This window comes from Mus musculus, chromosome 7, assembly GCF_000001635.26.
Source record: "Mus musculus strain C57BL/6J chromosome 7, GRCm38.p6 C57BL/6J".
Taxonomy (NCBI): Eukaryota; Metazoa; Chordata; class Mammalia; order Rodentia; family Muridae; genus Mus; species Mus musculus.
In genome coordinates, this window is record NC_000073.6 from 104,697,809 (window position 1) to 104,710,197 (window position 12,389).

At 39.2% G+C, this 12,389-nt stretch overlaps 1 protein-coding gene and 1 pseudogene across 1 annotated transcript; both read left to right on the plus strand.

Moving 5' to 3' along the window:
* On the plus strand, positions 2,404–2,757 carry Olfr662-ps1 (olfactory receptor 662, pseudogene 1; annotated as a pseudogene).
* Positions 5,761–6,795, plus strand: Olfr663 (olfactory receptor 663). The gene has a single exon (NM_001011757.1). The coding sequence runs from the start codon at positions 5,761–5,763 to the stop codon at positions 6,793–6,795; it is 1,035 nt and encodes a 344-aa protein (NP_001011757.1).
* The last annotated feature ends 5,594 nt before the right edge of the window (positions 6,796–12,389 follow it).

The following is a 12,389-nucleotide window of genomic DNA, read 5'->3' on the forward strand; positions in this document are numbered from 1 at the left end:
TTGGACGTTCTCAATATTGTACCTGCTATATAGTAGCATAAATGTGATTTATTAATAAAAAAAACAAGAAAAGAAAGACTGTATCCCAAGCATCTGTTTCATCATTGCTGAGATGACCTAAGACCTTTTCCTTAAGAAATTATGAAATGGAGACAGGTGCACTGTGGTGGTTGATTCACCTGCCCTATTCTCCCTGGCCACTGTTGCATGAGTTCCTTTGTACCTCACTCAATGCTGTGGATTCCAGAATAAAAGACACACACATTCAGCCTTCTATCTAATATGCCTTAGTCAGCTCAATGGCAGGGCCATTACCAAAAATCTACACTGCTAATGCCTCCCCTCCAATATTCTTGGGTTGTTACTTTCTAAAATCTATACTCCATTCTTACTCCCTAGTCCCAGTTGGGGGCCCCTCAGGCAGCTCTTTCCCAGCTCTTACATGATTGCTACTCTGTCTTCTTCAGGTCTCAAGCCTGCACCTTATTCCTTTCCTGGCATGCCTATTCTCACTCCTTCTCTCAGTCCCCAGCAAATCCGTAAGTCCCATCTATGCTGCTAGTTAGCCATTGGCCTCTGGCAAGTTTATTTACCAGTGGAAATCTACTGGGGGCAGGAACCCTCAGCATCTTACATGTGGGATTCTAGTGAAATTTTAGGAACCCAAATAGCATAATGCAAGATTTACGACAAATCTATAACAGACAGGCATGGCAGCGTGTAAATGTAACCCTAGTCATTTGGAAGCAAAAAGCAGGAGGGTCAGGACTTTAAGGTCATTTTCAACTCCATAGTAAAATTGAAACCAGCATGGGCTACATGAGACCTTGTCATAAAAGAAAAAAAAAAAAAACAAAAAACCAAAAACAAAAACAAAAAGAACAATCAACCAAGCAAACAAACAAGCAAAATCAAATGACAGTGAGTCTAGTTAGAAACAATTACATAAGACAAAGCAATAATACTATGAGAAATAGCAAAGCAGGCTATTGTCTTTGTTCACTGTTACCCCTGAACTTGATGGTAAGACTATTGCTGAAGCACCTCACATCTGGGCTGTAGAACATGGAGAAATAAGGCTTGTAGTGATATGGAACGTCCTCTATATTAGAATGTGCTACTTAGGTTGGTAGGGAGGAAGTCATCAGTAGTCTAAGCTAGATGGGAATCCCAAGAGCACAGTCAAGACTGACTTGGCAAAATACTTCCATTTGGTATTTTGGATGTTATGGGGATAATCAGTGGATTTTTTTTTATTGAATTTAGGCCTCATTACATGGGATATAGTTCATGCTTATTACTGTAAAAGTACCATGAGCCCAAAATATGGGTATATCATAGGCACTAGTGGAGATCTTACTACTGTTTTCTTTTGGGAAACAGATGATACAATATTAAACTGTCTTCTAAGTACATATCTGTATACCCATAGATTAGCACGCCTCCCTCCCAATCCTTACCTAGAAAGCCTGTTTCAGCAGCAAACAACAATTAATACAGAGATAATTTGTCAGACTATAGAGAATGAGTAACTGTGGGGTGCTCAGTCCTAAAAGGGACATGTGTATTATACCCACTCCCCTCATGGCTCAGGGAATATTGTGGATGACTGACCAGAAATATTATAAGGGGTGGTTTGTAGGGAGGGCTGTTGTGAAACAATGTCTTCTAGAAATTACACGGCCATTGCTCTCATGAACTCAAAGCATTTTGCACAAGACCTAGCAAGCCAATATTTTATCCTGAATGAGGGAAGAGTTCATGTAGACTCACCTCTAGCTGAGAAGTATTCATAGTTAAAAGGCTACCAGAGTAGGAAGACTCAGTGTTCTTTAGGAACATGGCACCTTGCATCTTGCCCATACTGCAGTGGATAATGCTGTAAATATTCATACACATTAATTATGATTGGACTCAGTGGGATATCAAAATTGTTCACCTTGAATTGGGGAGTGGCTAATGAGTTCTGGGAGGAATTAGGATGGGGTAGAAGAGATATATAGTAAAAATACATTGTATATATTTGGAATTCTCTACAAATTAAAAGTGCACAAAGTAGAACAAGTATAAACTTTTTATTTCTCTTTTCTTTCTGATTTTAATATAATATTCATAAAATAAAGCACATAGTTCTTGTTAAACAAGTGTGTATGGAAGTAATGGACAGATTAATAACTTGACAACAAATTATTAGCTTAGAATCTATATTTTGTGTTGGAATTAATTCCAAAGCCTTGAACATGCTAAGCAATTGTTCCACCAATAAGGGATACTCCTCTCTTTAAATTTTTAGTCTCTTAATGAGTTGTTTGGTAGTAAATGTCTACTTAGCAAAAGGAGAATGGAGATGAGTATTTATCTTTCTCATTTATCTTCATCTTAGAAGGTGGGACTGTCATATAAATGAAAACCCTAACTTCATTAGCCCCTTTAGATGGTGCCAGCCTCATCCTGCTGCTGCTGAATCAAACAGGGGTGTTCCGAGTTTCATTTATTCTGAATGGAATCCCAGGCCTGGAAAGCATGCACATCTGGATTTCCTTTCTGTACTGTTCTATGTATGTAGTGTCTGTGGTTGGCAATTGTGGACTCTTCCTGCTCATCTTCTTTGAGGACACCCTTCATAGGTCAATGTTTCTTCTTTTCTATGTTGTCCCTTAATCACCTAGTCATGACAGTGCTTCAATACACAAAGCTCTCTGTATCTTCTAGTAATACCTTAAGGAAATTAACTTTACTGATTGTCTGACCTAGATGTTCTACCGTTGACCCAATCACCTTTTGGTGCTCAGGACATAACTGGGTCTCCAATATCAGGGCTTCTTCTCTGACCTTGTCTAGAGAATTCTAAGTCTCCACATATGCTTCTTTCTACCTGAGAAATGGTGTGTAGCCTCAATTAGATTATAAATTCAATTTCCTTTCTCCTTATAAGAACCTGTTCACCCAGCACCTGAGATTCCTGAAATACTTCCCATGCTAATGAGGCATTTCAGGTACCCTAGTCCCCTAACTAATGACCTTTGCCCATCCTGTATGTTCTTACTCTTAGTCCTGGAAAACTTTAAAGTGAGTTAAAGGTGAGTCTCTGTATGTGAATGATTCAAATGTTTACTATTTCAATTTGTAACTCACAGATCTTCCACAAAAGGAAATGCTGAAATTATAGAAATATAATGATTGTTATAAAAATCAACAACACATTTATTCTCATTACTGTCTCTGTATGGATACTCATAAATAGGCATATGCATACTACAAATGGAATCACTTACTTATGTGTCTTCTGGAAGCAGTAGGGTAAAAAGCTCCATCTGTTGATCCTCTTCCCATAGAGTTACCTTGTTTTCACACCAGCACTTTTGTCTCCACAGCTGTGCTATATCCTCTGGGATATAGAACACTGTCTTCCATCAGAGGCTCGGGTCAGCATTTCAGATCTCACAGGATTTAGACCTGAAGGGCTATGCACATGGATATAAGTACAACACATATAATAGGATTCTGATGTTTTGGAATCATCATGCTAAACATCCGAAACAGCAGGGCACTGGTGGCACATGCCTTTAATCCCAGCACTTGGGAGGCAGAGGCAGGTGGATTTCTGAGTTCGAGACCAGCCTGGTCTACAGAGTGACTTCCAGGACAGCCATGGCTACACAGAGAAACCCTGTCTCAAAAAAAAAAAAAAAAAAACCAACAACAACAAAAAACAAAAACAAAAAACAAGACAAAAAACAAAAAGAAAAAAGAAAACAAACAAACAAACCCCATCTCAAGCAGGTTATTTTCACCTCTTTATTTTTTTCTTTTTGCCAACCAGAAACTAGGTATGAGAGGACATGTGACAGGTTGGAGACACACAGGGTGTTTTTGGGAATGGTTGTAGATCCACTGCCAAGAAGTTTTGTTAGAGGGCTCAGGCACTTTCAGTGTGTTCCAGTTGATTGCCGGATTGATTCGTTCTTTAGAAAGGCAGCTTTGATTCCATTCACTCAGATCAAAGTCAGTTATGAAAATGATTGCTAATTCCTTGGAGAAAATATTTCCACAATCTTCAGAGCTCATTTCTGTCTAGCTCGTCATATTTTGATTATGATGATGATGATGGTGGTGGTGGTGGTGATGGTGGTGGTGAAAAATCTCTATTTTTCCTAAACAAACAGGCATCATTGGAAATGGTGGGAGTCAGATGACAATCATGGCCAAGTAAGAAGCTACAGAACTGATGCTGATCACAGTCTGGACACTTGTTTGTTGCCAGTTCTTCCTGCTTCTTCAGAAGCAACATCTTTTACTTTCTACTTTTGAGACATACTTAGACTAAGATGAAAAGAATCCATCTTAGACAGCAAAGCTGAACTGGGTGAGTCTACTGCCATGTTGAGGGGGAAAATGGGCTGTAAAGATTGAGGATGATCAAATGAGGGTTTGAAACATCTTCAGGGTTGGAAAGGAAGATAGAAATTAGATGCCTTTAATATTGTTCTTGATACATTGAGATATTCATGTTTCAAGCTATCGCTACAGACCTTTAGCATAGTAAAAATCTGTTTTTGCTGCAAAAATAAAGGTGTGTAATATTTAAAGCACTTTAATTTTTATTAAAAATATAATTTAATTTATACTAAGTATTTTCTTGGTCATTATTATATTAAATCTTTGACAGAGAGTTTAAAAAATATTTTGAAAATGCAGCAAGTAAACCAATAGTAATCATTATAATATATCAATACAGGAAACATGGGTAATATAACGAGCACATTTTTCTCATATGTGGAAAATAAACTTAAGGAAACAAGACGTCATCTTGGACATATAGTTCATATTCTTAACTCAAAAACATGTTAGTGGATTCCCTGGTCTTCCTACTTGCTTACACATGCACTGAGAGTTGACTGTTACTTGGTGTGTGGTACATGCCCTTAATTCTAACACTCAGGATGACATAGGCTGTAAGTTCATGCCCTACCTAGTCTACCTAGTGAGTTCCACAACAGTGAGCCTAAATAGTGAGATCCTATCTCAAAAAATTTTGACTGTTATTATTGAGGAGTAATGAACTTGAAAGAGTCTGCAACAGTTTTCAAGAAACAAAAGAGAAACCTGGACATCAATGAGTGAGGGGAAGCTGGTGTAGCTCTTGCCCACAGTCATTCATCTTAAAATACATCTAGTTTCACATAAACTTACACATGTGAACTTATGAATGCATATCACATGGCAATAAATAATTTAATGGTTAACATTTTTTATATAAATCAGTGATTGAATACCCAGCATATAGGAGGACCAGAATTTAACTCAGTCTAAGACGGTAGCAAAGAAAAATGTGTACATAGAAATCTCTATCAAGGTCTAATATTGTAGGTCTCCAAAGCAACCCTTAGTCAAATCAAATATACCCATTATGCTAAAGTATCAGGTTATTTCCATCATGCACAACAGAGTGAATGACCTACTACATGGGAGATCATTAACCATAATCTGATTTTCTCTAATATTCTATTTCTGAATTAGGTGATAGCAGTAAAACATGGTATGCACCAAGGAATTCAGTATGTGATTTGATGAATTAAAATATAACATGCTACCTACAAGGGTTCCTGTATCATAAGAATAACAAGTGTCAGTAGCAAGATGGAAAGATGAAGATTCAAATTCAGCCCTCAATATCATACCCTGGGCAAGTCTGCATCCAACACTGTCACACAGATACTCAGAACTAGTAAGCAGGCATTATTTTATTATTAGCAAGAGATGTTCCAGATTCTCAGAGATTCCAGCAGCTCTAGGTTCCAGGTGTCTGAGTTCATTCTCATGGGATTTCCAGGTATCCACAGCTGGCAACACTGGCTCTCCCTCCCCCTGGCTCTGCTCTATGTCTTGGCTCTCATTGCCAACATACTTATTGTGACTTTCATTTACCAAGAGGCATCACTACACCAGCCTATGTACCATTTCCTGGGCATTCTTGCTATTGTGGACATGGGTCTGGCAACTACTATCATGCCCAAGATTTTAGCCATCTTATGGTTCAATGCTAAGGCTATCAGTTTCAATGAGTGCTTTGCTCAGATGTATGCCATCCATTGCTTTGTTGCCATGGAGTCAGACATCTTTGTCTGCATGGCTATAGATAGGTATGTGGCAATTCGCAGACCACTGAGATATTCTTCAATAGTTACTGAATCTTTTGTGGTCAAAGCAACTGTGATAATGGCCTTCAGAAATTTTGTGGCTCCCATGTCAGTACCTGTGTTGGCTGCTCAGAGAAATTACTGTTCCCGGAATCAAATCAACCACTGTTTTTGTCCTAACCCGGGGGTCACTAGCCTTGCCTGTGATGACAGGAAGATCGACAGCATTAACCAGCTCTTCCTGGCATGGGCAGTCATGGGTAGTGACCTTGGTTTAATTATAGTTTCTTATGCTTTGATTCTTCCGTCTGTGCTTAGGCTGAACTCCCCAAAAGCTGCATCTCAAACCTTAAGTACCTGTACTTCTCACCTCATCCTAATCTTTTTCTTCTACACTGTTATCATTGTCATGCCCATCACCCACAGTGCAAAAATGACAGTTCCTGTCATCCTACTTCTGCTGAATGTGCCGCACAATGTTATTCCCCCTGCTCTGAACCCCATGGTGTATGCTCTTAAGAACAAAGAGCTCAAAGAAGGCTTTTACCTGTGCTCAGGCTGGATGCCAAAGGAGCCTAAAAAAGGAGAAAATTCAAGTCACCTTTACTATTTCAAAACTAGGCTGTCTGATTTTCTGTCTGATCTAGTCTCATAGGCGTAATATGCGATATCTATGATAAATCTGTATAATGTCTTAATATGTCATCAATATCACTTAAAATAATTATTTTTGAAAGAGGGTATCACTTTTGTAGTCATGGCTGGACTAGAATTTGCTATATAGACCAGACTGACCTTGGCTTCTGAGAGAACCACTTGCCTTTGTTTCCAGGGTGTTGGAATTGTAGGCATGGGCTATCAGATTCAATGAAAAAAACTATCTTGAAAAACTGAAAATCATGTTATTTAATGTTATTTTCAAAGTCACTAACCTGGCTTGGGTGTTACTAAACACTTATTGGATAATACAGTTGATTCAAATGGATACATGAAATCTTTTATAAATAAAGAAAAATGTAATTGTCTGTGAGTCTGAGACATTCTTAATGTAAATTCCTTAAAATTGTGTCCCCTTCTTAGAAAGAACAGCTGTGAAATGATGCTAATTTTGGCTTTAATTCAGATACTTTGCCTTTCCCGTGTGAATATTCAGTCACAAACATGCATGTGTACTGATTAATATACGACTAATGAAATTATTTCATTGTTTATGATCATCAGTGAGGTGGTAAGAACTGACATCCCTACTCGTACTCCTCCTATGCAAGGTGTGTTGATCATCATACAGGCACTTGTCCTTCCTGGGGCTAAGTCATTTCAAATGTGTAGCTATCAAGGGACTGAGATGTTAAGAGGTATACACATACTTCTATAGAAGCATTCAATGTTTTTTAATCTAGACTGCATTCTTGGACCTGACTGCACCCAGTTCACTGTTTTAATATCCAGAAATCACTCATTTCATAGGGTGAGGAGGGAGAGCAGATAGTGCCACCATATTTTGTTGTTAGGAGGCAATACATTGGAGAGGTTTTGTTAAAGGGACAGTATCTTTGAGGGTATAGTAACTGATTAGAGCATTCTCAGCACTACAGACTTTATTTCAATCATTCAGATAAAAGACATATATTTTGTGTGTTTGTTTTTTTGAAGGGGGGTAAATGTTTATTTAGTAATTTCCATGATGGAAATTTAGTGTAGCCTTTCATAAGTAATATGAATGTTGATATTTTCCCTGACCAAATGAAATCACTGAAAATGACAGCAGTCAGGTTGCATTACCACAGAGTGAGAAGAAATAGCTGGAGGTAAGTTCCTTATTTCAAACATTGTTACTTGTCCTCACTGCCCTTCAGAAAGAAAAGGGACTTCCAGTCTAAATGATGTAAATATCATGTTAGAAACAACACCATTAAACCTTTAGATGTCTTTGTAGAATATATGAACTCTCACTATCATATGGAAAGATGTTTTTCAAGTTTCAGGGTTGTAAAGCCAAAATCCAACTCTCTACAGGGTTTGGATGATTCTGTTAGCCTCTATCAGCAGACCTGGGAGACTATGTCTCTCCTCTGAGTTTCAGTGGTCAGAGCACTCTCTTCAGGCAAGCTCTCCTCTTACAGGGAAGGTGCACAGATATCTGGCGTTCAGACCTCCCTCCTGGCCGATGAAGGCCCAAAACAGGACCTGTCCCAGAAGCTGTGTTGCTTTGGTCTGTCACAGAAGCTGTTAGCTTCTATAGTCCACACTCTCACCTGCACAGACTAGTCTCAGAAGGATCCGGGAACCAAGATGGCTCCCCCAGAAGCTCCTGCAAAGCCCTCCCGGGCAGGGTAGACACCTCTCCTCTGGCAGGGGAGATGCCCAGATGTCTGGAGCCTGAAGAGGGGGCTGCCTCAGAAGCTCTGTGGCTCCCACCTGTCCCAGTAGCTGTTAGCTTCTGTATTCCACACTCTCACCTGTGCAGACTAGTCTCGGTGGATTCCCAGAACCAAGATGTCTCCCACCGATGCTCAGGCCCTATAATTCTTTAAGGGATTTTTGTGTTTCCTCTTTAAGGGCTTCTACCTGATTACCTGTGTTCTGTATAGTCCCATGCATCCTATCAGATCACCATGGACTAAGGCTGATCTTCAATAACCTCATAAATAATGGAAAGCAAACGATCAAGTGGAAACTGAACAACACAATTCTCAATGATACCTTGGTCAAGGAAGGAATTAAGAAAGAAATTAAGGACTTTTTGGAGTTTAATGAAAATGAAGCCACAACATACCCAAACTTATGGGACACAATGAAAGCATTTCTAAGAGGAAAACTCATAGCTCTGAGTGCCTCCTAAAAGGAACTAGAGAGAGCACACATTAGCAGCTTGACAACACACCTAAAAACTCTGGAACAAAAGGAAGCAAATTCACCCAAGAGGAGTAGACAGCAGGAAATAATCAAACTCAGGGGCGAAATCAACCAAGTGGAAAAAGAAGAACTATTCAAAGAATCAACCAATCGAGGAGCTGGTTCTTTGGGAAAATCAACAAGATAAATAAACCCTTAGCCAGACTCACTAGAGGACACAGGGAACGCATCCTAATTAACAAAATCAGAAATGAAAAGGGAGACATAACAAGAGATCCTGAAGAAATCCAAAACACCATCAGATCCTTCTACAAAAGGCTATACTCAACAAAACTGGAGAACCTGGAGGAAATGCACAAGTTTCTAGACAGATACCAGGTACCAAAGTTAAATCAATCTCAGGTTAATGATGTAAACAATCCTATATCCCCTAAAGAAATAGAAACAGTCATTAATGGTCTCCCAACCAAAAAAAGCCCAGGACCAGATGGGTTTAGTGCAGAGTTCTATCAGACCTTCAAAGAAGATCTAATTCCAGTTCTTCACAAACTATTCTACAAAATAGAAGCAGAAGGTACTCTACCCAACACATTCTATGAAGCCACAATTACTCTGATACCTAAACCACAAAATGACCCAACAAAGATAGAGAACTTCACACCTATTTCCCTTATGAATATAGATGCAAAAATACTCAATAAAGTTCTCGCTAATTGAATCCAAGAACACATCAAAACAACCGTCCATCCTGACCAAGTAGGTTTCATCCCAGGGATGCAGGGATGGTTCAATATACAGAAATTCATCAATGTAATCCAGTATATAAACAAACTCAAAGACAAAAACCACATGATCATCTCGTTAGATGCTGAGACAGCATTTGACAAAATCCAACACCCATTCATGATAAAAGTCTTGGAAAGATCAGGAATTCAAGGCCCATATCTAAACATGATAAAAGCAATCTAAAGTAAACCAGTAGCCAACATCAAAGTAAATGGTGAGAAGCTGGAAGCAATCCCTCTAAAATCAGGTACTAGACAAGACTGCCCACTTGCTCCCTACCTATTCAACATTGTACTTGAAGTCCTAGCCAGAGCAATTCGAAAACAAAAGGAGATCAAGGGGATACAAATTGGAAAGAAAGAAGTCAAAATATCACTTTTTGCAGATGATATGATGGTATATATAAGTGACCCTAAAAATTCCACCAGAGAACTCCTAAGCCTGATAAACAGCTTCAATGAAGTAGCTGGATATAAAATTAACTCAAACAAGTCAATGGCCTTCCTGTACACAAAGGATAAACAGGCTAATAAAGAAATTAGGGAAACAACACCCTTCTCAATAGTCAAAAATAATATAAAATACCTTGGCGTGACTCTAACTAAGGAAGTGAAAGATCTGTATGATAAGAACTTCAAGTCACTGAAGAAAGAAATTAAAGAAGATCTCAGAAGATGGAAAGTCCTCCCTTGCTCATGGATTGGCAGGATCAATATAGTAAAAATGCTTATCTTGCCAAAAGCAATCTACATATTCAATGCAATCCCCATCAAAATTCTAACTCAATTCTTCAACGAATTAGAAAGGGAAATCGGCAGATTCATCTGGAATAAGAAAAAACCTAGGATAGCAAAAACTCTTCTCAAGGATAAAAGAACCTCTGGTTGAATCACCATGCCTGACCTAAAGCTGTACTACAGAGCAATTGTGATAAAAACTGCATGGTACTGGTATAGCAACAGACAAGTATACCAATGGAATAGAATTGAAGACCCGGAAATGAACCCACACACCTATGGTCACTTGATCTTTGACAAGGAATTTTTTTCCAGTGGAAAAAAGACAGCATTTTCAACAAATGGTGCTGGCACAACTGGTGGTTATCATGTAGAGGAATGCGAATTGATCCATTTCTATCTCCTTGTACTAAGGTCAAACCTAAGTGGATTATGGACCTCCACATAAAAACAGAGACACTGAAACTCATAGAGGAGAAAGTAGGGAAAAGCCTCAAAGATATGGGTACAGGGGGAAAATTCCTGAATAGAACAGCAATGGCTTGTGCTGTAAGATCGAGAATTGACAAATGGGACCTCATAAAATTGCAAAGCTTCTGCAAGGCAAAAGACACTGTCAATAAGACAAAAAGGCCACCAACAGATTGGGAAAGGATCTTTACCTATCCTAAATCAGATAGGGGACTAATATCCAATATATATAAAGAACTCAAGAAGGTGGACTCCAGAAAATCAAATAACCCCATTAAAAAATGGGGCTCAGAGCTAAACAGAGAATTCTCACCTAAGGAATACCGAATGGCAGAGAAGCACCTGAAAAAATGTTCAACATCCTTAATCATCAGGGAAATGCAAATCAAAACAACCCTGAGATTCCACCTCACACTAGTCAGAATGGCTAAGTTCAAAAATTCAGGTGAAAGCAGATGCTGGCAAGGATGTGGGGAAATAGGAACACTCCTCCACTGTTGGTGGGATTGCAAGCTTGTACAATCACTCTGGAAATCAGTCTGGCGGTTCCTCACAAAAGTGGACATAGTACTACTGGAATATCCTGCAATACCTCTCCTGGGCATATATCCAGAAGATGTTCCAACTGGTAAGAAGGACACATGCTCCACTATGTTTTTAGCAGCCTTATTTATAATAGCCAGAAGCTGGAAAGAACCCAGATGTCCCTCAACAGAGGAATGGACACACAAAATGTGGTACATTTACACAATGGAATACTACTCAGCTATTAAAAAGAATGAATTCATAAAATTCCTAGGCAAATGGATGGACCTGGATGGCATCATCCTGAGTGAGGTAATCCAATCACAAAGGAACTCATACAATATGTACTCAGTGATAAATGGATATTAGCCCAGAAATTTAGAATACCCATGATATAAGATACAATTTGCTAAACACATGAAACTGAAGAAGAACGAAGACCAAAGTGTGGACACGTTCCCCCTTCTTAGAGTTGGGAACAAAACTCCCATGGAAGGAGTTACAGAGACACAGTTTGGAGCTGAGACGAAAGGATGGACCACCTAGAGACTGCCATATCCGGGGATCCATCCCATAATCAGCTTCCAAACGCTGACACCATTGCATACACTAGCAAGATTTTGCTGAAAGGACCCTGATATAGCTGTCTCTTGTGAGACTAAGCCGGGGCCTAGCAAAGACAGAAGTGGATGCTCACAGTCAGCTATTGGATGGATCACAGGGCCCCCATTGCAGGAGCTAGAGAAAGTAACCAAGGAGCTAAAGGGATCTGCAACCCTATAAGTGGAACAATATGAACTACCCAGTACCTCCCAGAGCTCGTGTCTCTAGCTGCATATGTATCAGAAGATGGCCTAGTTGGCCATTAGTGGAA

What these genes read in the sequence shown, in the direction of transcription:
- Olfr663 (NM_001011757.1), top strand. Translation starts at nt 5,761, where the DNA reads ATGTTCCAGATTCTCAGAGATTCCAGCAGCTCTAGGTTCCAGGTGTCT.